We start from the raw sequence: 13,628 nt of genomic DNA, 5'->3' as shown, positions 1-13,628 counted from the left end.
AAAGAGCATGCATAAAGAAAATTTGATTTGGTCACTTTTTTTGGTCACAGAGATACATACACATACACACACACACATACCCCTCCCTCCCCCCCATGTTGTCAAGTTGCTCCCTTCAATCTATAGTGTATTGCACAACACCGTTGAGCAAAACCGAAAATTGGCTTACTCTCTGCAACCTCTCGGGAATGACATTTGACCAGTTAAAATGTCATCTGTGTAATTATGTGTTGTGGTTGTGGCATTCACGACACGAGTTCCTAGTAGGTTCGAAGGCCATTTTCTTGGTTGTACCTTACTATGATGTAATGCTTTCATGCTAAACTGCATTCTGAGAAAGGAAAAGCCATCATACAACACTCTTAGAACTAGTTGGGCATCAAAGTACTGATTGTACCATGACGTTTGTAATTTATCACGGTACCAATCACTTTACCAATGGGCAATTACACATTAACAGAAGGACGCCGAGATGCAGATTCTTCACTTTAAACGTGTGCCAAAGAGAAACTATTGTTTGCAGTTTAACAAACCATACAGATCTATGCACAAGGACTACTTTACTCGAACAGTGCAGGTGTAAAGTTTGGTAACTATGCGAAAATGTCTGTGACCACGTTTTCCAAAAACTGTTAAATATCTACTCCGAATAAAAATTCAAAGATGTCTGCAGAAAGAATGGGGTGTCAGCTATGATATGAAACCTTGAGATTGAAAAAAATCTATTTGGTTATTGAACTACAGCAAGTGAAGTGGATTAACACCCGGTAACAGAATGACATCATGGGTCCCTGATCTGTACTATACAGAAATGCCATTCTCTTCATGGTGATGTATCCTGAATAGATACACAAAGGTAGACATTTTGTATATCCTCCTTTGCATGTTTGGGTATTAACCTATACACTGTGGGTTAACTGCCTGTTCAGGGGCAGAACGACAGATTTGTACCATGTCAGCTCGGGGATTTGAACTTGCTACCTTCCGGTTGCTGGCCCAACGCTCTGGCCACTAGGCTACCCAGCCGCCCCGGTTGAAGCACCCTTCGCAGCGATTACAGCCTCGAGTCTTCTTGGGTATGACGCTACAAGCTTGGCACACCTGCATTTGGGGAGTTTCTCCCATTCCTCTGCAGATCCTCTCAAAATCTGTCAGGTTGGATGGGGAGTGTTGCTGCACAGCTATTTTCAGGTCTCTCCAGAGGGTTCAAGCACGGGCTCTGATTGGGCCAGTGAAGGACATTCAAACACTTGTCCCGAAGCTACTCCTGCATTGTCTTGGCACTGTGCTTTGGTTCTTTGCCCTGTTGGAAGGTGAACCTTCGCCCCAGTCTGAGGTCCTGAGCGCTCTGGAGCAGGTTTTCATCAATGATCTCTCTGTACTTTGCTCCGTTCATCTTTGCCTCGACCCTGACTAGTCTCCCAGTCCCTGCCGCTGAAAACATCCCCACAGCATGTTGCTGCCACCACCGCACTTCACCTTAGGGATGGTGCCAGGTTTCCTCCAGATGTGACGCTTGGCATTTAGACCAAAGAGTTTAATCTGAAACAGAGAATGTTGTTTCTCATTGTCAGTCCTTTAGGTGCCTTTTGGCAAACTCCAAGCGGGCTGTCATGTGCCTTTTACTGAGGAGTGGCTTTCGTCTGGCCACTCTACCATAAAGACCTGATTGGTGGAGGGCTGCAGAGATGGTTGTCCTTCTGGAAGGTTCTCCCATCTCCACAGAGGAACTCTAGAGCTGTGTCAGTGACCTTCGGGTTCTTGGTCACCTCCCTGTAACGTAACAAAATGTGGAAAAAGTCAAGGGATCTGAATACTTTCCGAAGGCACTAAGTGCTCAGCATATATGGGAACTCCTTCAAGACTGTTGGAAAAGCATTCCAGGTGAAGCTGGTTAAGAGAATGCCAAGAGTGTGCAAATCTGTTATCAAGGAAAAGAGTGGCTACTTTGAAGAATCTCAAAACACTTTTTTGGTTACGGCATGATTCCACATGTGTTTTTTCGTAGTTCTGATGTCTTCAGTATTATTCTACAACATAGAAAATGGTTTTTTTTTAAGAAAGAAAAACCCTGGAATTAGTATGTCCAAAATGTGACAGATTCTGTATATATGCCTTAATTAAGAACTACAGACTCTTAGCTTTCATTTGACACCACATTTGATGTGCTCCTACAAACTTCAAGTTAATGCTCATGGGGCTTTTTACATGGAAATTCCCCAATGCATACATTATAATTTAATTTATGTTATTTTTTGCCCAAACTTGACAATCGGTGTACTGTGTCCACAGCAATAAAAGTTAATCTTAATTTTTTTAACAGAAGCTGACCAGTGGAATCAAAACAGCCCCATAACATCAAATATCCAATACCATATTTTACAGTAGGTATGGGGTTCTTTCTGCTTATGCATTCTCATGTTAATGCCAAACCCACTACTGTTGTGTGTGTGTGTGTGTGTGTGTGTGACCAAATAGCTCTATTTTCATGTCATCTAACCCAAAGCACTGGTTCCAATCCAAGTGGCAATGCAGTTTAGCAAACTTCTTGCCTGGCTACCCAAACTCTTTGCTCCAGCCAAATGCTAAGCTACGCATAATGAGTCTGGATCGGACTACCTCCTCAACAATTTCTAGAATTTAAATCCATTCTAGACCATCTGTTTGGTCCCAGAACCCGACGGGTTGGCCAGAGTCGGAACACACATGGGTAAAGCGACGTTTGAAAATGTGTCATTGGTTTTGATACTCTGATTGGGACTTTGTTTTGTACAACACCACAAACGACTTCAATGATGGCCTGAGGTTTGACTTCTGAGTTTGACTTCAGAGGTCTGAGATTTGACTAGGCCATTCCAATACATTTAAATGTTTCCCCTTAAACCACTCGAGTGTTGCTTTAGCAGTATGCTTAGGGTCATTGTCATGCTGGAAGGTGAACCCCCGTCCCAGTCTCAAATCTCTGGAAGACTCAAACAGGTTTCCCTCAAGGATTTCCTTGTATTTAGCGCCATTCATCATTTCTTAAATTCTGACCAGTTTCCCAGTCCTTGCCGATGGGAAAACATGATGATGCTGCCACCACCATGCTTCACTGTGGGGATGGTATTCTCGGGTGATGAGAGGTGTTGGGTTTCCTTGATGGCCGAAAATCTCAATTTTAGTCTCATCTGACCAGAGTACCATTTTCCATATGTTTGGGGAGTCTCCTACATGCCTTTTGGCGAACACCAAACGTGTTTGCTTATTTTTTTCTTTAAGCAATGGCTTTTTTTCTGGCCACTCTTCCGTAAAGCCCAGCTCTGTGGAGTGTACGGCTTAAAGTGGTCCTATGGGCAGATATTCCAATCTCCGCTATGGAGCTTTGCAGCTCCTTCAGGGTTATCCTTGGCTTCTTTATTGCCTCTGATTACTGCCCTCCTTGCCTGGTCTGTAAGTTTTGGTGGGCAGCCCTCTCTTGGCAGTTTTGTTGTGGTGCCATATTCTTTCAATTTTTTTTATAATGGATTTAATGGTGCTCTGTGGGATGTTCAAAGTTTTGAATCTTTTTTTTATAACCCAACCCTGATTTGTACTTCTCCACAACTTTGTCCTTGACCTGTTGAGAGCTCTTTGGTCTTCATGGTGCCGCTTGCTTGGTGGTGCCCCTTGCTTAATGGTGTTGCAGACTTTGGGGCCTTTCAGAACGGATATATATATCTCACACACACACACACAGTGGGGAGAACAAGTATTTGATACACTGCCGATTTTGCAGGTTTTCCTACTTACAAAGCATGTAGAGGTCTGTAATTTTTATCATAGGTACACTTCAACTGTGAGAGACGGAATCTAAAATGAAAATCACATTGTATTTGCATGACATAACTATTTGATACATCAGAAAAGCAGAACTTAATATTTGGTACAGAAACCTTTGTTTGCAATTATAGAGATCATACGTTTCCTGTTGTTCTTGACCAGGTTTGCACACACTGCAGCAGGGATTTTGGCCCACTCCTCCATACAGACCTTCTCCAGATCCTTCAGGTTTCGGGGCTGTCGCTGTGCAATATGGACTTTCAGCTCCCTCCAAAGATTTTCTATTGGGTTCAGGTCTGGAGACTGGCTAGGCCACTCCAGGACCTTGAGATGCTTCTTACGGAGCCACTCCTTAGTTGCCCTGGCTGTGTGTTTTGGGTCGTTGTCATGCTGGAAGACCCAGCCACGACCCATCTTCAATGCTCTTACTGAGGGAAGGAGGTTGTTGGCCAAGATCTTGCGATACCTTGTCCCCATCCATCCTCCCCTCAATACAGTACAGTCATCCTGTCCGCTTTGCAGAAAAGCATCCCCAAAGAATGATGTTTCCACTTCCATGCTTCACGGTTGGGATGGTGTTCTTGGGGTTGTACTCATCCTTCTTCTTCCTCCAAACACGGCGAGTGGAGTTTAGACCAAAAAGCTATATTTTTGTCTCATCAGACCACATGACCTTCTCCCATTCCTCCTCTGGATCATTCAGATGGTCATTGGCAAACTTCAGACGGGCCTGGACATGCGCTGGCTTGAGCAGGGGGACCTTGCGTGCGCTGCAGGATTTTAATCCATGACGGCATAGTGTGTTATTAATGGTTTTCTTTGAGACTGTGGTCCCAGCTCTCTTCGGGTCATTGACCAGGTCCTGCCGTGTAGTTCTGGGCTGATCCCTCACCATGATCATTGATGCCCCATGAGGTGAGATCTTGCATGGAGCCCCAGACCGAGGGTGATTGACCGTCATCTTGAACTTCTTCCATTTTCTAATAATTGCGCCAACAGTTGTTGCCTTCTCACCAAGCTGCTTGCCTATTGTCCTGTAGCCCATCCCAGCCTTGTGCAGGTCTACAATTTTATCCCTGATGTCCTTACACAGCTCTCTGGTCTTGGCCATTGTGGAGAGGTTGGAGTCTGTTTGAGTGTGTGGATGGTGTCTTTTATATAGGTAACGAGTTCAAACAGGTGCAGTTAATACAGGTAATGAGTGGAGAACAGGAGGGCTTCTTAAAGAAAAACTAACAGGTCTGTGAGAGCCGGAATTCTTACTGGTTGGTAGGTTATCAAATACTTATGTCATGCAATAAAATGCAAATTAATTACTTAAAAATCATCCAATGTGATTTTCCGGATTTTTTTTTTAGATTCCGTCTCTCACAGTTGAAGTGTACCTTTGATAAAAATTATAGACTTATACATGCTTTGTAAGTAGGAAAGCCTGCAAAATCGTCAGTGTATCAAATACTTGTTCTCCCCACTGTATATACTGAGATCATGTGACACTTAGATTGCTCACAGGTGGACTTTATTTAACCTGTCTAGGACTGGGGACCCTGTTCCGCTAGCGAAACCTCTCGCCAACAGCCAATGAAATTGCAGGGCGTCATACAAATCAACAAATCAAATCTCAAATCAAATTTCTCAAACATACAAGTATTAGGCACCATTTTAAAGATACAATTCTCGTTAATTCAGCCACAGTGTCTGATTTCAAAAATGCTTTACAGCGAAAGCTCCCCAAACTATTGTAAGGTCACCACCAACTCACAGAAAAACCCAGCCATTTTTCCAGCCAAAGAGAGTCACAAGAAGCACAAATAGAGATAAAATGAATCACTAACCTTTGATGATCTTCATCAGATGACACTCATAGAACTTCATGTTACACAATACATTTATGTTTTGTTCTGGAAAGTTCATATTTATATCCAAAAATCTAAAAATATTTAACATTGGTGTGTTACGTTCAGTAGTTCCAAAACATGCATTGATATTGCAGAGAGCCACAAGAATTCACAGAAATACTCATAATAAATGTTTATGAAAATACAACTATTATACATGGAACTTTAGATACACTTCTCCTTAATGCAACCGCGGTGTCAGATTTAAAAAAAACTTTACAGAAAAAGCATAATCTGAGAACGGCGCTCAGAGTCCAAACCAGCCAGAGAAATATCCGCCATGTTGGGTAGTCAGCATTATTCATAAATAGCATTATAAATATTCACTTACCTTTGATGTTCTTCATCAGAATGCACTCCCAGGAATCGCAGTTCCATAATAAATTGTTGTTTTGTTCGATAATGTCCATCATTTATGTCCAATAGCTTCTTTTGTTATGGCGTTTTGTAAACAAATCCAAAAGCGTGATCTGGTCCATTCGGACGAAACGTTCAAAAAGTTACATTACAGGTCGAAGAAACTTGTCAAACTAAGTATAGAATCAATCTTTAGGATGTTTTTATCATAAAACTTCAATAACGTTCCAACCGGAGAATTCCTATGTCTGTAGAAAAGCAATGGAACGAGAGCTACCTCTCAAGTGAAAGCGCGTGACTGAGAACGAGGCTGCAGGCAGACACCTTAGTCAAACAGCTCCCATCTGGCCCCCTTCACATGAGAAGCCTGAAACAAAATTCTAAAGATGGTTGACATCTAGTGGAAACCTTAGGAAGTGCAAAATAACCCATATCCCACTGTGTATTCGATAGGGGAGAGTTCAAAAACTAGCTGTCTATCAAGCTAGCAGGGTTTTCATGAGGGCTTGAACACAGACCGCGACATGGTAGGCCATTGTGGCTAGGACCTCAGATTGTCCCAGGCTTGTGGCTGTCTAGACCCCAGCTGTTTGTTGTTGGATTTTCAATCTTCCCTGCGTCCTTCCCTGTCTGGAACGGCGAGGAGTAACAGCGTAATCTATTGTTGTTACCATTATAAAGACCAAAGCCAACGGGAGTACCGTTGAGGACAGTGGTGTCTCTCTATCACAGGTGAAAGATTTTTTTAAACAAACAAAAATTGTTCCACAAGCAGTTGTTACAACAAGAAAATAGCTTCCAGTGTTTTGTCCAAATCCTGGTGGAGTCAACTAATAGAAGAATCGACAACCTGACCAGAGGTCGAGGACCTGAAGAACAGTTTGCAGTTCTCCCAGGGTCAGCTTGACGAGTTTAAACAGGAGAATATCAAGATGACAGCAATCTGTAAGTCATTGTGAGTGTACATCAGTTCTGTATGTGAATCCATGATATCAATGACGGATAAATCAGATTATCTTGAGGGACAATCAAGGCAGAACAACATGGTTGTGGACAGAATTGAAGAATCTCCACATGAGACCTGGAAGGAGTCTGATGATAAAGTGAGGGAAATGATCTCAGAGAAACTGAAGATGAACCACAGGAAGATTGAGGTGGAGCGCGTACAAGGATATAATATCTATAGAAGAAACAGGAATGCTTATGGGGGAGGTGTTGCTGTATATATTCAGAGCCATATTTTATTTATATTTTTTTACCTTTATTTAGCAAGTCAGTTAAGAACAAGTTATTATTTACAATGACGGCCTACCCATATCCCTGTAATGCTTAGAGAAGATCTTATGTCAAGTGTTATTGAAGTGTTGCGGTTCCAGGTTCACCTGGCACATCTAAAGCATTTTATTTTGGGGTGTGGCTATGAGTCACCAAGTGCTACCAGTCAGTATCTAAATAATGTGTGAAATGCTTGATAATGTTTACTTTCCACTTTCTTGGGGACCTGAATATTGACTAGTTTTCATCAAGCTGTCCGCTCAAGAGGAAGCTTCTCACTGTAACCAGTGCCTGTAATCTGGTTCTAATGTATTAATCAACCTACCAGGGTGTTTACAAACACTACAGGAACAAGATCATCCACACATATTGATCACATTTACTAATACTGTAGAACTTTGTTCTTAAGCTATATCTGTACACATTGGATGCAGTGATCACAATATAGTGGTTATATCCAGGAAAGCCAAAGTTCCAAAAGCTGGGCCTAAAATAGTGTGTAAGAGATCATACAAAATATTTTGCTGTGACTCTAATGTGAATGATGTTAAAAGAATTGTTGCTCTGGTGTGATTTAATAAGGAGCATCCAGGCACTGCACTTGATGAATTTATGAAATTGCTTCTTCCAATTGTTGGTAAACATGCACCTGTTAAGAAACTGACTGTTAGAACTGTTAAGGCTCCATGGATTGATGAGGAATTGAAAAACTGTATGGTTGAAAGAGATGGGGCAAAAGGAGTGGCTAATAAGTCTGGCTGCACGTCTGACTGGCTGAATTACTGGAAATTGAGAAATTATGTGAATAAACTCAACAAAGAAAACTGTATTCTGAAGCCAAGATCAATGATATAAAGAGTGATGGAAAAAACATTGGAGTACTTCAAATGAAATTATGGGCAGAAAGACTAATTCAACTCCCATCTTTCATCAAATCAAATGGCTTATTTATCACAAAAAACATTTGATTTTGCCAATTATTTTAATGATTACTTCATTGGCAAAGTTGGCAGATTTAGACAGGAAATGCCAACAACGAACAGTAATCCATCATACTTGTGTATAAACAAACTAATAATGAAAGAAATGCATTGCAAGTTAGAATTGTGTAAAGTTATTGTGGGAGAGATGAGGAAATTGTTGTTGATCAATAATGACCAACCTCCTGGCATGGACAACTTAGATGGAAATCTACTGAGGATGGTAGCTGACTCTATAGCCACTCCTACCGGTCATATCTTTAATCTGAGCCTAGAGGAAAATTTTTGTTTTCAGGCCTGGAGGGAAGCCAAAGTCATTCCGCTACCCAAGAGTAGTAAGGCGGCCTTTACTGGTTCTAACAGCAGGCCTATCAGCTTGCTGCCAGCTCTTAGCAAACTGTGTTTGACCAAATACAATGCTACTTCTCTGTAAACAAATTAACAACAGACTTTCAGCATGCTGATGGAGAAGGTTGCTCAACATGTACTGCAATAACACAAATGACTGATGATTGGTTGAAAGTACTTGATAATAAGAAGATTGCGGGAGCCGTACTGTTAGATTTCATGGAGCCTTTTGATATTATTTACCATAACCTGTTGTTGAGAACTTGTGTTATGACTTTTCAACCCCGGAACTGAATCCGCAATATGGCAATCTATCTAATATAAATCAGAAGGTTTTCTTTAATGGAAGCTTCTCTAATGTTAAACATGTAAAGTGTGGTGTACCGCAGGGCAGCTCTCTAGGCCCTCTACTATTTTAAATTTTTACCAATGCCCTGTCACTGCCATTAAACAAAGCATGTCTGTAATAAAGAGATGCTCTGCTTTTTTGACTCCACACTCCACAAAGCAAGTCCTGCAGGCTCTAGTTTTATCTTATCTTGATTATTGTCCAGTCATATGGTCAAGTGCTGCAAATAAAGACCCAGTTAAGCTGTAGCTTGTCTATAACAAAGCGGCACATCTTGCTCTTCATTGTAATCCGAGGGTTTATTAAAACTATGTATGCCATTCTCTCTTGGCTAAGAGTTGAGGAAAGACTGACTGCGTCACCTCTTGTTTTTATAAGAAACATGAATGTGTTGTAAATTCTAAATCGTTTGCATTGTCAACTTACACACAGCACTGACACACACACTTACCATAGCAGACATGCCACCAGGGGTCTTTTCACAGTCTGTTTGAATTGAAGAGGGCAGTTCATAAGCGCAGACGAAGGCTATCAAGGATCTGGAAGATTTCTGTATGGTGGAATGGTCTTAAGATCCTTCCCAATGTGCTCTCCAACTAATTTTAGAAAAATGCTCAGGGCTGTTATCCTTGCAGGGTGAGGTATTGAAAACAGGGGTGTCAATAATCCTGATCCCTACCTTTTTGGGGAAAACAAATTTTGATTGTTAAACAAAATATCTTCCTCTATGCAATTGTATTAGAAAAAATTATATAATTTCTCCTTTTTTTTGTTGCATACAATGTAGCTCAGTATTTTAATTTATTTGATTCAGTAATTTATGCTCATTATCATGGTGTCAATGGCAGGAGGTCTGAAATGGATGACACAGAATACATGGGCTATGATGGTCAAGTGGTCAGGACTGTCACACCGCTGGGGTGATGTCAGTAATTACATTTATTCAATATTTTCATTGCATTCATGTGCTTTGAAAACACCTGTTTCATCACTGTACAGAACACACACATATGTATGCCCATACTGCCCTTCTTCTCTCTGACCTGGCTGTGAGGATGCCAGCTGTATCAGCAATAGAGAGGCCTTTGAGTTGCAGTCAGAAGAAGGTTGGGTGAGGGGGGGTACTGGGGCCAGACCTAGCAACAGCCCTTTTTATACAGTCATGATTGCAAAGTACATCTAGATTTGGCTTGTTAAAATAAACTGTCTGAGGGAATGCTTTTGATTAATGCACTCATATGGAGAGAGATGAGATGGTCCATGTAGCAGCAATCAAAGTGCCTGTCTGGCGTTGGTCGACCGCAGTGGTGCTGGTGCTCCTTTTTACAAACACACACACACACACACCATGTCTCGAGTGCATTTTAAATGTGTTCACAGCCAGTACTAGTGTTGCCTGGAGGTAGTTTAATTTGTTACCTGTCTGGTGGTGCTGGTTGAGCCCCAGGTGGGTCTTCACTCGGTTCCCACAGTCCAGAACCTGAACCAAGAGGAAATCTCATAAACACACCATCCCCCCCACAAAGGTCTGGACCTGAGCTCTGGGGCCCAGTGGCCCCAGCAAACACATCTGCCTTTGCTTAGCTAGGCTGAGGTTCCCCTCAATCGTCCACCTCTCACACCTGGGAAGCATTACAGCCAGCTCGGCGTGTTTGAAGAAATACCCTCCCCAGAGTTACCCAAGCACAGGCATGCAAGGCACCGCCACCACTTTGATATACTGGCTGGCAGAGTAGGAGGGTTGAGTAGTTCAGGTCTGGATGCTTTTTGTTGTTTTGAGGCATTCTGAATTCCGCTCAACAGGGTTATTTGTTTAAAAGTCAGACGTCATTTGTATTTCAAAGTTCTACACAAAATAAGACATATTTTCTGTAAGTTTGACAAGTGCTAGTATGGGTCGATCATTAGAGAGGCTAGCATTTTAACGTACACTCACGTCCCCCTCACCAAGCCCATGTATATTGTGATTGCAGGTCTACTTTGACTGTGGAGCGAAGATGGATGTGGTGGATGTCCAAGGCCTCATCCTGTCTCCTGGTTTCCCCTATAACTACTCCTCCGGGACCCATTGTGTCTGGCAGTTCTTTGTGCCCGTCGGTCACCAGCTGATACTGGAGATATTTGACTTTGACGTGTTCGAGAGTCACGACTCTGCCGCCCAGTATGCTGTCATCTCTGACTTGGAAGAGGTCGATGGTGCGACTATCCCAACTGGGGGTCCCATCACTGATAAAGATTCCACTGTATCTCAGGCTCAGAGTGTCACAGCGAAAGCCCCCCGGTCCTCCTCCCAAAACGACAAAGTCATGCAGGTGGTGGTGCAAGAGCAGTCCACCAAGATGGAGATAGCCAAAGTCTCCAACTCTGCTAAAAGGTCCACCTTTGATGCCACCTCTGACCATGCCTCCCCACAGCCCCTCTCAGACCTCCTCCTACCAGGGGCCCATGTACCAGGAGAGAAGGCAATGAACTCAATCACTGCTCCTCTACTCAGAGGCAACCCTGACCTTAACCCTATCCCCAGAGCATCAGCCCCAGACCAAGTCCTGGCTGTGATTGGAGACGAGGCCACCACTCGGACCCCTCTGCTTCTCAAAGACACGGACACCGAGTCGGTGAGCCCTGAGACCCAGCAGTCTGTGGTGGACGCATGCCCCCACGACGTCCTTTACATCTCGGACCTCCTCACCTTTTCCTCGCGCTTCTGTGGCTCCAACCGGCCCTCCAGCAGCCAGCTGGTGTTTGGCTCCAGCCAGGAGATGGTAGAGGTCATCATGGAGTTGATCACCACCACCCACTGGGGCCGTGGCTTCGCCCTGCTCTTTTACTACCACAACCGGACAGAACCGGGTGGAGATGATCCCCGGCATACTTACGCCCCTGCCGGGGCCAGCAAAATAGACACTCTGCTGGCTGCCATGAGTGGAGCAGCCTTCTTTGCCATGGTGCTCACCAGCGCTCTGTGTATTATATTCAGGTATGTAAAAGCATGCAGAGAAAGTTATTGTGATATGATAGCCCTTTGTCACACACGTGTTGTGCTATAAAAAGGTTTCCCTGACTCCCTGAGATCAAACCAGCACTTGAGAGAATTGTGCTAAAACATCCTTTTGTCCTATACGCCTTGTGATGGCTTTCCCTATTTACTCCCAGAGACATACTGTTTTCAAACATAAACAAACAAGATCATTTCCATTGTGCACTATTGTCCCTTTATGAACCTTGTGGGTCACCTGTGCAACATCTTCAGGTACAGTAAAGCAAGGCATGCAGAAAGAAAGAAAGTCATAAAGATACCTTTGTCATACATGTTTTGTGCTATAAATACATTTCCCTGACAACCTAACATAAACAGGACCGTGCACATTCTGCACAATGGGGAAAAATTGTCCTTTTATTTCTTTGTCATCCAAGGAAACTGGCACAGTGCTTTTCCTTTGAGAGAGCGCAACTGTTGGGTCTTTGATGTTGGCCAATGTGACAGTTTCCTCCCATGAATGAGATGGTAGCCATGAATGGGATAGTCTGCCAGTCAGTCCTCCTCCAGCACACAGTGTGGTGCTGCTGCAGTGGATGGGCTGGTTGTTGACTCAGCTGGAGGCCTTGGTCGGTCCCTGATTTGATCCAGTGAAAGGCAGTGTTCGACTGTAGCTGCCCTCATGTGCCGCATTGTCACCATTACAGAGAGCGAGCATGAGCAAGAGAGGGCCGTTCGAGGTGCAGCACCTGGCATCAATTCCAACGGACAAAGAGAAACGCAGCCATACAAAAGCGAGCAGAGGGAAAACGAGGAGAGCGGAGAACCTCATACTGCTGTGCTATGAGCCTCTGTCCCGTCGAGGTGCCATTGTAGTTTAATAGAACAAGAACAACATATCAAAAGGTGTCATTTACAGGTTGTTCCCTCGGCAAATCCCATGAGGAGACAACATTAGTACATGTATCAGTTTTTGCAGGGTGTAATATCATGTATGCCAGGTAACTAAATGAGCATCACTGTTTAATCTACTGTCATGATTCTCATCTAGTTCCCTCCAGGAAGGTTCCAATTCCCATAAAGATAAACCCCCTTGCATCCCCCATGCATGTTGGAGAGAAGTTTAAGCCGTATCGGTCTCGTCCTGGGGCCATGTTTTTAATTGTGCCAAAAATTGACACACAAAAGCATTTACATCTGTTATTGAACAGAATCACTTTAAGTCAACACTTTCACTGTTATGTTGATATTATCCAGTGAAAATTCCCTTATTGGTATGTCTTTATGCTGATGCCTTATAGTGAGACCACCCCAGATAGTGTAGTTTATGGCATTACATGGGTTTAGCTACTAGAGCCATCCTTGAGAGGAACAACCGAGGGCAAGTTTAGGCTGTTTGTATGTAGTGAGTCAGCTAGCTAGACGTTGATTATGTTTGGAAGAAAATCTTCAGTGAAGGCAGTCTAATCTGTTCCAGTTTCTAATTGTGGGAGAATGTTCATTTTGTACATTTCTGGTCAAATTTGGAGAGCAGTTGCTCTAAATAAGTCAAGCTTTCACAAATAGCATGGAAGAGAATGTTTCCAAAAGTCAATAAAGTAAACAACATACATAAAAGAAAGTATGCTAATGGGTTTCAAAGA

General features: G+C 43.1%; 1 protein-coding gene across 2 annotated transcripts in view; it reads left to right on the top strand.

Moving 5' to 3' along the window:
* Nucleotides 1-13,628, top strand: part of LOC135543294 (uncharacterized) — a 33,624-nt gene that overhangs the window by 11,304 nt on the left and 8,692 nt on the right. For both annotated transcript variants that reach the window (XM_064970464.1, XM_064970454.1), the window contains exon 2: nt 10,982-11,985. In XM_064970464.1, the coding sequence (XP_064826536.1) occupies nt 10,982-11,985 (1,004 nt within the window). The remainder of the gene's footprint in view (nt 1-10,981; nt 11,986-13,628) is intronic.

This window comes from Oncorhynchus masou, chromosome 1, assembly GCF_036934945.1.
Source record: "Oncorhynchus masou masou isolate Uvic2021 chromosome 1, UVic_Omas_1.1, whole genome shotgun sequence".
NCBI lineage: Eukaryota > Metazoa > Chordata > Actinopteri > Salmoniformes > Salmonidae > Oncorhynchus > Oncorhynchus masou.
The sequence above is the reverse complement of the archived record's forward strand: the minus strand, read 5'-3'. Positions and strand labels throughout refer to the sequence as shown.